Here is an 11,372-nt window from a genome sequence, read left to right as displayed (position 1 = left end):
CCCCAATTCACTTCCTTCTCCCACAATGCACTTCCTCACACTCCTTCTCGGATCAGCTCCAAGTCCTTCTCCAAAATTCAAGAATCACCCGCAAGTGCCAGCTCATCTTTTCTGGCCAGAGCCAAGCATGACTCTGGAGACAAAGTTGACAATGGCTGCAGCCGGCTGGTCCGGATCCAGCTCGGCAAAGAGGTGGCAGATGTTGTCTGTGGTGCTCCCTTGCTTCCTGGCCACAAAGCCGAAGAGCCTGCGTGGAGAGAAGGCAGAAGGCTCAGTGAGGTTTGCCAGTGTTGCTTTCCCAAGAAACACCACAACCCTGTTCCAGAATGGTCTTGTCCACCTTCCCCACTTTAACATCCACCTTGCACAACACAGAGGGAGACATCCCAAACCAGTCTGCATGAAGACCCATCTACTCTTCCCTTTTCTGCAGTTTCTTTGAAGGCCAGCATGGCATTTTCATCATCTCTTGGCCAAACTCCCCTTTGCTCTGACCATCCCTGCCTTCCTCCCCTAGATTATCCCCAAGAAGGGACCTTCCAGTTGGCCACCGTATTGCCTTGGTCTGGGTAATGACTCTTGAAATCACAGAGGTGTGATGGGCTGACCACTGGGTAGACCCTGTATGAGAGGAAAGCCATCTGGGGACACGGGGAGCTGGGTGAGACCATGCAGTTATTTCTGTCTGTCTCTTCCCTGATGAATAAAATGTCCTTTTTTTTTTTAATTAGAACGTGCAAACTCAAGTTATAAATACGGGGGAACAGAATGTGAGACAGGCCTAGGCCATGGCATTTCTAATTGGAGAGGGGAAATATCCCAGCAGCTGGACATCCTAATAAAAACCCCTTCGCTAACACAATAGCTAAAATTAGTGAGAATTGGCCCCTGGAAATGGGCTCAGCCAGCAGCTCTGCACTCCCATGGGTTAGGACAGAGAGGACAGGATGAAAGCAAAGAGCTGGCCAGCAGCTCACACACCATCAGCATAACCTGCTCCATAAGCTCTCTCTCTCTGACTCCACTGGAAGTTTCCAGTAAGGCCAGTTCAGCAAGGGCCAGTTCCTCTGATCAGGAATTTCAGGCTGAAAGATGCTTCCTGAGTTCCCAGGACCATGATCTCATGTTTGGGTGAAATGGGCTTAGCTCCTCACTGCAGAAACATCTCATGCATGACCAAGAGGCTGTCCTGAATGGGGCATCTCCCTGCCAATGCTCAAGCACAAGCAGGAACAAACCCAAAAGCGGCTGAGAGGAACTGGCTGGAAAGCACAGAAAATACTTACTTGGCTGGGCCACTACTATCAGTTTTAGTCCACCTGCAAAGAGAAGAGGAGGTGTGAGGGATGGTACCTCCTGCACCCCATAGAGAGACAGGGGGTCACCGCACCAATGCTGGAAGGCCAGCCTAGCTTTGCACAGGCTATGGAAAAACCATGGTGCACCTCTCCCCCAGCATGAAGATGCTTAGAGGCACCAAGAAGTCACTAGGAGAAGCTGGTGTTGTCCCACAGTATTGAAGCGGACCTTCCATCCCTGCCCTCTGCAGGACCAAGGGGGACAAAACAAGCAAACACCCTGCTCCAAGCAGCTCAGGACCCTGGGGGAGGGAAAGGGGCAGGGGACATGTGCTCCCCCCAGGTTAAGGCACTCACTTTCGTTCCTGGGGGTCCAGGTCACAGAAGGTGACGGTGTTGAGGGGGTAGTGTCGTCGGAAGAACAATCTGAAACACAAAGCAGGGAGAATCAGGGCTTGGGAGCCCCCACCTCTGCCCCACCACAGCCCAACCCCACTGACATAGAAAACACTCCCATAGGTCTCCCTTAGGATGCTCCAGGAGTCAAGGACAGAGTCCAGCCCTGCCCATGACCAGGTTCATGCCACCCCAGGGACATCCTTCATCAACATCCTCCCTGAATCACAGACTCCTTGGATTTGGTGACCCAGGGACATTGCCATGGGGGCTCTTACTTCCTCTGGTTGTCAGTTAAGGTGATGCCTTGTGCGGAGACTTTAAAGTGGACGATGGTAGCAGTGGGTGTGGGGTCAGCCACCAGCGTCTCAGCAACAGCCTTTGCAATGGCCTGTGGGCCCGTCAGTGACTCCATCTCCACCGAATTGATGAAGAGGACGTTGCAGGCTGGAAAGGGAGACAGTAGGCATGGGGTCAACCGCTGCTCTGACCCACATTCACCCCACAACAGCCCCTCTCTACTCACCCGCACCCTGTTTGAGGAGATCTGTGGCTGAGTTTGCGGCCGACATGGTGTCTTTCTTTTCCTCCATGGGATCTAGAAGACATGGGATGGTTACTGGTGCTCCCTGCTTGGAAACCTACCCTATCCCTGTAGGCTGTGGGGGCGGATGCAATCTCTTCTGGTCCTGGCTCTTACCTCGGTCAGGAATGACCAGCTTGCATGGCAAGGCCAAGGGCATGATGGAGTGCTGGTACACCAGAGCCGAGAGACAGCCTGAGGAGGAAGGGGAGATGGTCAGCGCAAGGCTAGTGATGTGGGTTTCCCCCATGTTAGGTCATTGTTGCTCCAGGTGGATGGGAACAAGATTTCTGGTGTGCTTCTTCACTGGTGGTCCTAATGTCACACATGGCAATTCCTCTCACTGAAACAATGCCCACAGAGGGTTAAGGGAAATGACAGAGATGCCAGGGCCATCTTAGGACAACAGGTCCTCATGCAGTGCGTCAGAGCACATTAGCTATGAGATAAATGGAACAAGAGGACCCCCTGCCCTCCACCCTGCCCAGCAGCATCATTTTCCTACATATGCATGCAGAAAGGTATGTACCTGTGCGTATAGGCATATTTGTGTGCACTCATGAGTGTGCATGACCCCATAGGCTCCAAATGCCCACAGGACTTGGTTACACAGGGACAAGATGCGGTAACAGAGGCAGGGGCTCTCCCATACACCCAACAGCTCCAATAGTCCACCAAAGGCAAGGCTCTCCCAACCCAACCCCACATGTGGGAAGCACACTGGGGGCACTCACCAAAGTTGGGCTCATTGGGGCATCCTTTTAGTTTCACACCCCGCGGGCTGGTCTCAATGAGGAAGTGCCTCACCAGCTCATTGGTGATGTCTCCTGGGAAGAAACAGAGGTTCTCACACCAGAACCACCCTCCTCCTCCTCCTCCTCTTCTACAGTCCCACACGGAAACCAGTGCTCCAGCTCGAGGGAAGGGTCCCTGTCACTCTGCACACGCTCCTCAAACACGATCCTTTGCACAGGGTCAACCCCAAGCCAGGCTCCCCATGGTGTTGGTGAGCTGGGGAAGCTGCACCCATTTCATCCTGCCAAAGCCCAAGATACAGATGCCCCTGAGCCCTCTGCAACTCAGGGCATGGAGTGTCTGGTGCTTCCCTGTGCCCTGGGAGGGGAGGGCTGGGAGGGAGGGATCCTGCCACATCAGCACATACCCAAGGGCATGACTGGCTCAGCAGACCCGGCTGCCTGCTTGCCCCAGCTGAACAATGGAAAGCATCTCAGTGTGGGATGGAGAAGGGCACACAATACCTTTCTTGTTCTGCTGCACGACTGTGGGAGGTGGAGAAGCTACTTTCATGGCGAGGCCGTAGGCTCCCCGGAAGGAGTGGCTGTCTCGGATGATGAAAGCCCCCGGCTCCCTGTCCTTCAGCAGAGCAATGGCTGCAGGAGAAAACGACAGACATCAGAGCTGGCATGGCAAGAGCTGACATGCCCTCCAAAACCAGCAGGTGTGGGTTGGGATAGGGTGCCCCAGCTCCACAGCCTCACAGATGGGCACTGTAATGTTACTGTCCCCCCTGCACATCTGGATGGAGGTCTCGAGCAGGCCCGCGGCCAGGCAGGGGTTCATCTCCCCCCAACCTCTGCTGCCCTTGCATGGGAATCTCAGAGCATCCATTCCCACCCAGCCCAGCTCTTAGCAACTGAGCACTGGAGAGCAGGCAGGGATCAGGGACCAAATGCTGGGACCTTGTCCCTGAAGGCACCTTGCTGCCTCCTTATTCGCCCCTTATTTTAGCCATGTCTCCAAGACCCCTCTGAGCATTCTCAACTCAAGATCTGGGTGCTTTGCACCCCAAGCTGCATAGATCCACTGCACGCTGTGGAGACCAGTGCTCCTCCACCAAGGGGAACATCTGGGGAGCCCACATCATGCAAACCTGCAGCTGAGCTGGGCTTCAACCCCACTCTTGTCATGGTCTGACCATCCACAATCCACCTTCACTCCTAACCCAGCCCCTAAGGGAAATCCTTGCTAATTCCTGTGATCCCAGATGATACACCCCAACTCCCGACCATGGCTCACTTGACCGTATCCCTCACCCTGTGCCATCTACCCACCCTGCTCCCTGGAGATCTCTGGTTTGTACCAGTACTTGGAAGTGTCTTGCACAAACTTGACATTGGCACGAGTCTCAGGGCTAATGTCTGCAAGGAAAGGAAAATAAGACAATAGTTAAAATATGGTGTATCTAAAAGTCCATTAGTTTTAGCAAATCTGGCTAAAGCATTAATACCTCCACCTCCTTTCAGCCCCAGCACATTGCTTTAACCCCAACACAATCCTCCATGCCCAGGCAGGCTGATCATCACCTGGAGCTTATGGGGCTGCTGGGCATCTAAAGCTAAATCCAAACACAAGAGCCCTTGAAGGGATGTGCATCAGATGAGCTTCTTTGCCACACAGCCAGAGATAAAATGGGAATTCATCATTTAAGAGGGAACTGGCCAGGTGAAATGAAAGCTCTTGGAGGAAAGACATATGTCCAGAGGGTGGTGAGGAGATACTTTGACTTCGGAGGACCTTCACTGCTCTCTAATATTCAAAACTTGGCTCATCCATCATAAAAATAAATTCCTTCTCTTGTCTTTGCTCCATGCAGAGGAACTGGACAGGTTGACCTACCCCAGGAAAATCAGCCCCAGCCCAATGCTGCCTCGCTCAGTCCCCTTCAGTGGCACAGCCCCAATGGGAGCTAGTCCTCTGGCCGTGAAGCTGTCACTTTGCTCAGGCAACATTTCCAACCACCTGCTTTTCAAACAACAACCAAGAAAACAACCCAGAGGGCCAGATAGCATCTCTGCTGGAGACCTGTTATCAGCCCTCTGCAATCTGTTAGCCTTTGGAGAGGTGGGGGGCTCACTCCCCTCCCTAGCCCGCTCACTAATTGTTACAGGGTTTAATTGCTCCTGCTTCTCCACTGGGAAAGGTCCCCAGCCACAGCAAGTCACGGGGCCGGGGCGGGTGCCAGCATGCCCACAAAAGGCTGCCCACTCGGCAGCAAAACTGGCCCGGCAGCCGGAGCCACCACTGTCCCACGGCTTTATTCCCCTGGTCTTATCAGCCCAATCTTGGCGTCACTGAGGTGTCCCATAACTGGAGTCAGGGAAGGCATTCCAGGCGTGGCAGCACCCAGGGCACAGCACACCATTTGAAATGAGGAGGCAGCGCCGCAGTGGGGTCTCAGCAGTGTAAAGCCAGCCAAAAACAGGACCAGGAGGTCAGCACATCCCCACAGCAGAGAAAAGCCGCCTCCGGGTGCTTTGATCTCCCCGTACACAGCTCTGGGTGCTGTTTACACCAGCAATTCCGGGTCGGTGCTTTTCCTGTTTGGATTTGTCAGAAAGTGCAGGAAATGGCCTAAGCCCTGACGGTGTCAGCCAGTTTGTGGACAGGCAGGAGGGGTAAATCAGGACATGGCTGCAACCCCTTCCCTGCTAGTTGTCAAGGAGGAGGAGGGAAGAGCCCTGGGCAGGCCAGGGGATGCAGAGACTTCTGAGGGCATCCCTTACCTGGCATGGAGAACTTGGAGAAGTCCGGCAGGGTGTGGGAGAAGGCAACGGTGCTCCCACCACTGGGGCTGGACATGCCGCTGGAGAGGGGCGAGGATGTCTTGCCATTGATGGTGGCATAGTTGGGGAGGCTGTTGGAGCGGTCCCCAGCCGACATCCGCCGCTTCTCGGGCAGTGCGGGCTGTGGTGTGGGGCTGCCCTGGTGGTAGGTAGCCGAGTCCGGGGAGGAGGAGTGTGGTGTGCTCGTGCCAGGGTAATACGCCGGTGAGACAGGGAAGGATGGTGTGGAGGGAGGCTGGTAGCCAGAGGAGCTACTCTGCCGAGACAGCGTCGGACGCCTCTCCTCCGGGCTAGGGTAGCCGTACAGGGGGCTGCTGGGGGGGACAGCCACCGCAGCTTGATGCCTGGCCAGGCTGGGGCTCCCAGGTGGGGCCACCAGGTTGCCATGAGCCACCACAGTGTGCCTGCCCAGCCCAGGGCTGCCAGGAGTGCCACTCATGCTGGGATTGACAGCTCTTCGCCCAAAGCCAGGGCTGGGCGGCGTGTTGGTAGCCACTGTCCGGTGCAGGGTGCGGGGGCTCCCTGGCAGGGCATGCACCCCCACCACATTGACCTGTGGCTGCGGCCGAGCTTGAGGGTCTGGCTGGAGGCTGGCTCGGCCATCAGGGTAGTCGGGGCTGGCATACGCTGAGCCTGGGACTCCACCTTGGACCATTGCAAAGGAAGATGGAGATGAATTTTGGTAGCTGCTGTGAGCAGAAGGCATCTGCGAGCCAACAGGCGACCGGTAAGCAGGCTCAGCTGAGGTGTGGGGAGGCGTAACCGTGCTGTGGGGGCTGCCCTCTGATGGGTAGCTGCGGAGGGAGGTCCTGAGGAGATATGAGAAGAAGGAGGATTCAGCTCCACTGCTTGTTCATGCTGCTGGCTGGCACCCTCCTGAGTGATCCACAGAGAAACTGAGGCACAGCACCAGCAAGCTGCTCGGTTGTTCAGAGGCAATGGAAGCATGGGTCCTGCCAGATGCATGAAAGCAACTAGAGGCAGCTTTAGTTCCACCATGCATCCCAGTTCCCTCTCAAAATACGACTTTCTGGGAGACAGAGACAGACATTTTCCAGTTACTGTTCCAGCAAAACACCCAATTTGTTCCTCCCTGCCAGCCTTGCCAGGCTGGATTGGTGCAGGACACTTCATGGACAGCGTGGAGAGGATACAGGGACGATGGCTCCATTGCACCACAAGGGACCAACGCTCAGCCTAACCCAGGGCTAGGGGTTAGCATGGACCCCATCCCTCCTCCCACCCCAGGGACCAGGTTCCCAGAGAGATGCTGCTGAGGTCCAGTGACCATCAAGTGACCACCAGTGACTCAGTTTTGCGTCCTCAGGTCAGTGAGCCACACGGTTGGCCTGGACCCCCATACCCTGCATGGGGAGACAGGGATAAGGCAATTTTAATATGGGAGCATGCCCATGCACCAGGCAGGGTTCAGTCCTGGTCCCACCACCCCCTGGGACCTGCACCCACTGCCTTACCCGTCCACGCTGTGAATGGGGCTGCTGGTGGAGACAGGGCTGGGGGCAGTGAAAGAGTTGGTGAAGGTGCCGTTCCTGGAGGGCACCTCTGGGCCCCCAGGCTGGACGGTGGGCAGGCTTCCTCCCCTGCCTGTCGTGGCTGTGCGGGCCACTGACTCGACATAACTTCTGGGCTCTGTGGCAAAAGAGAAGGGGAAACAGATAAGCCCACAGCTCCTATGGGAACAGGGCCATGCCCTTCCCAGTATCCCTGATGCAGACAATGTGGGTGCCTGAGCTGAGCTTCTCTAGCTGCACATTCCCCCCATCCCTCATCCCAGTGAGTGTGCAAAAACACATCCGGGTCATCTGAACCTTTAGATTGATCCAAGGCATGCTGAAGGCTCCAGTCAGGGCACAGGGAGGGGGGTTGTGCCCACCCATTTCCCTGATGGGACCAAAGCACATGGGACTGTTGTCCCTTCCCCTGGATAGCGGTCCCTGCCTGCAGGGGCTCCTGCACCATGGCCTCTCCACCCTGCTCTGAGTCAGTGTCCCTCCCCACCCGGGATGCCACACAGCACACGTCGTGCTCCTTGCTCATCCCCAGCCCCTAAAAATAGAGTGGGTGACTCTGCCCAGCCTGCGCTGACTCACGCAGGACTGATGACGATGCCTAGTGGTCCCTGCCCTGCACGGCCCACCTCTGCCAGCCATCTCCAGCAGCAGAACAGAGAGCAGTCCCAGCTATTTCCACTGCAGCATCCAACACTCTCACTCCCAGTCCAGCTTGAAACCAGAGCCCACGAGCATGACCAAGAAAAGCAATTTTCCTTTGGAGCCGCCGAGCCATCCCGTGCCAGGAGCAGCGGGCCGGGCTGGCCGTCACCAGACACGGCAGCCGCCAGACACAACCCTCCCTCCTCCCTTTCCCCCCTGTCTCCTGCTCCATTCAGGCCGGTTCCCATCCCTATGAAATCTCCTGCAGCTCCCAGCTCCCCCTCCAAAAAAGCCACACCAGAGGAAGGGACTGCAGCTTTAGTCTCATCTCCAGTGCCCCTGCAGCCGCATCACACCTCAGCTAGCACATGCCATCAACTGCCTCCATGCTGGGGCACAATGCCCTAAGTGAGACCCACCAGCATCAAATGCTGTGGGCCAGGCATCCTTGCAGGTCCCCAGCTCCAGGCTGGCCATGCCCGAGGTGGCCTCACAATAGTAATTAGCATGACAAACATTATAATTATTATTATTAGTCATAACAGCCAGGCTCTGGCTAAGCCTGCCAGCAAGGCGGTCTGCTCACAGCCAGTAACACCAATGCGCAGCTCAGTGTTCAGTGCCAGACCAGTGGGTTGCAATGAAAAGGACTGTCACAGATCCCCTCGCAGCATCTCCATGCCCCATCTGCCTGCAGACAGGGGAGAAGTCATCCATCCCTTGGGCTGACCTCCCTGCCCAGCCCCGCTCAACCACCCCAGGAAAGATCTGAGCCAAAACCAGACTGAGGATGTTAACATGGGCTTGCTACCAGCATCTGAGGTAGGACTCATGGCTCCAAGTGACAGGGACCAGTCACTGCCCAGGTGGACACCCAAGGCAGCTGCAAGAAACTCATCACGGCTTAGGTAATTAATTTCACAGCTACTCACTTTTCCCCCCTAGCTCCCCACCCCAGACTAAAATTAGCCAGACAGTACATATGAGTCAGCCTGCAAGAGGTTAAGACCAAACGGCTGCAAAAATGCCAGCCCCTCCTGCAAAGGTGGGGCCCAAGCAAAGGCAGGAGCCAGGGGCTCAGGGAGGGGGGACAGCATACATGTGCCACACTGTGGGCATGTCATTTGGTTCAATATGGGAAAAAAGAAAGAAAAAAAAAAAACGGGAAGTTTCAGGCAGGGTTTTTTAGGTTGAAAAAAACAGATCTTGGCTCCTAGTGTTTTCTTGGAAGATGCTCTGGAGACGGGAAGACAGTGGGAGAATAGAGGTCATGAGTCACTGGGGGGGTGGGTAGTTATTTGGGAATCCCAAATCCAGGCAGGGCTGCACTCCTGCCAGCAATACCCAGTGCTGTGACGGCACTGGGCTGTTTTAAAGCCTCCTCGGAGGTGTCAGCCAGGCCCCGAGCTCCTCCACTGCCAGAGCATCCCCAGGACCAGCCCGGCCGCAGAGGCTGGGATCTGCTGAGCAGGGTCCGGGTGGGACAGGGATCTTTGTGGGGTGGGCAGCTGGGGAGAGAGGGTGCTAAGCCAAAGCTTTGTTAAGCCAAACCACTAGTCCCTGCTTGGGATTCAACCCTCTCAACACCATCATGTTATCCAAGAGGATGAAGTAGGGCAAGAGGCTGGTGGCAGCCACTCAGCCCAGACTGCGCAGGATCACTGGGCATACTTTAACTTACCCAAGAAACCATCTCTGAACAATCAGCTCTGGAAACATTTTCTTCAAGCAAACACTTTCTCCAGTATTACACAATGTTCAGGTTTGAGTTATGTGCAGTTTGAGGAACTCCCAGGGAGAAATGCTGACAGCTCTCTGGGCCACAGGAAGCATCGGAAATTCACCAAGAAGAGACATCCTCTCCCCAAATCCCATCTTGAACACACAGTTCCCCATTCCGGCCCTGAGGGCCTGAAGTTTCATTAGATAGCAGGCAGCACTCAGGGAAATCACAGCCGCTCCTGAAACCTCCGTCCCCCTAGGAGACGTGCCACCCCAGAGCCCGCAGAGCCTCCTCCATCAGCACAGCCACTCCTGAGCTGATGACCCAGCTCAGCCCCATCCTTGGCATCCCCAGAGAGGCGCAGCCTAGGGACAGGAGAGGTGGGGATAATCTGGGCAGCCTCCCAGCCGGCAGAGAACACACACCGGCTGCCGACACTGTGCCGCTGCCCGGCTGGCTGAGCCAGCAGCACACTGGTGGCCTCTGCGCCTGCTGACCTTTTGTGCTGCACTTTGGTTTATTTTCGCTTTGAACGGCAGCAGTAAAGCCAGAAAAGGGAGGGCAGGAGCCCAAAACCGGGGCTGCTGCTCCCAGCCCCCTGCCAGGCTGGTCCAAAGCTGGCCAGAGCTTGCCAGCATCCCTGCAGTGCCACCAGTGAGGGTGCCACGCACCAACAAAGAGCTCTCAGCCCACATGGACGACTGGCACCCAATATGACAGATATCCAGGTCCAATTTGGACATCGGGGAATCCAACCACAACACAAGGCAACAATGTTCTCTTCCTTGAAAGGGAGTAGGACAGGAAAGACTCAGGCTTCTACATCCCTGGAGGCCAGTGCAAGGGAGGGCTGCTGGTGCAGACAGCGGAAGCACCAGTCCCAACAGTGGAGATGAGCAAGGAAGAGAGACAGAGAAAGAAAAGGCTTTCTTACCTTCTTCAGAGTCACCACCTGCCTCCCCTTCTAGCTCTGACAGATGGAGGGGCAGGGAGTGATGGAAGCAGGAAGAGGAGGAAGAAAGGAGGTGAGAGACAGAAAGAAACAGAAATCAGAGTTAAGCACCTTTGACTTGCTCAGGCAAGGGCACAGAGAGCACAAGGGAGAGCCCCACACCACCCCCCCCGCGCTGCACCTCAAACTGGACCCTTGGCCTTAGACACCCCCAAGGTCCACCTGGGCATCCCAGAGATGATGTCCAAAACCCAGGAGGCTGGTTTCAGGTGGGAAAGTAGGAACAGCCCAGCAGGAAGTCACCACAAAGGGATGCTCCAAGAAGCCCAGCAAGCATCAAAAAATATCAGCTCACCCTTAGGGGCAAAGCAAGAAAGGTCTCACCAGGTGCCCCCAGTGTCAAGCGGTGCCCCCCAAGCTCACGTGGATTTTGGGGAGGTTACACTCAACACTGAGATGACCCAGGAAGGGGCCCCAAGTGCTGGGGAGCAGCGAGGTCTGGCTTGGCAGGCTGCTCTGGAAGGTGTCCCCAGGACAGTGGGGCTTTTGATTCAGACAGCTCTCCGGGATGGAGAGGGCTCTGGATACTGTTCCAGCTGACAGGCTCGGCTCCTGGAGAGCAAACCCTCTCCCGTTATGCTGGAGACGGGGAGGGAGGGCTG

The 11,372-nt window shown here is 55.9% G+C and overlaps 1 protein-coding gene across 5 annotated transcripts in view; it reads right to left on the bottom strand.

Annotated features, from left to right (window-relative positions):
* TNS1 (tensin 1) overlaps positions 1-11,372 on the bottom strand; it is a 55,445-nt gene continuing 44,073 nt past the window's right edge. For 3 of the 5 annotated variants that reach the window (XM_026852714.1, XM_026852716.1, XM_026852718.1), the window contains 12 exons: positions 10,693-10,728; positions 7,337-7,511; positions 5,802-6,670; positions 4,350-4,436; positions 3,537-3,668; positions 3,012-3,104; positions 2,395-2,472; positions 2,221-2,292; positions 1,973-2,141; positions 1,656-1,724; positions 1,287-1,319; positions 1-247 (listed from right to left, as the gene is read on the bottom strand). In XM_026852714.1, the coding sequence (XP_026708515.1) occupies positions 103-247; positions 1,287-1,319; positions 1,656-1,724; positions 1,973-2,141; positions 2,221-2,292; positions 2,395-2,472; positions 3,012-3,104; positions 3,537-3,668; positions 4,350-4,436; positions 5,802-6,670; positions 7,337-7,511; positions 10,693-10,728 (1,958 nt within the window). In that variant the 3' untranslated portion in view covers positions 1-102. The remainder of the gene's footprint in view (positions 248-1,286; positions 1,320-1,655; positions 1,725-1,972; positions 2,142-2,220; positions 2,293-2,394; positions 2,473-3,011; positions 3,105-3,536; positions 3,669-4,349; positions 4,437-5,801; positions 6,671-7,336; positions 7,512-10,692; positions 10,729-11,372) is intronic. The other 2 variants (XM_026852715.1, XM_026852717.1) reach the window with 1 other exon arrangement.

Source organism: Athene cunicularia (assembly GCF_003259725.1).
Source record: "Athene cunicularia isolate RWA chromosome 7 unlocalized genomic scaffold, athCun1 chr7_part1, whole genome shotgun sequence".
NCBI lineage: Eukaryota > Metazoa > Chordata > Aves > Strigiformes > Strigidae > Athene > Athene cunicularia.
The sequence above is the reverse complement of the archived record's forward strand: the minus strand, read 5'-3'. Positions and strand labels throughout refer to the sequence as shown.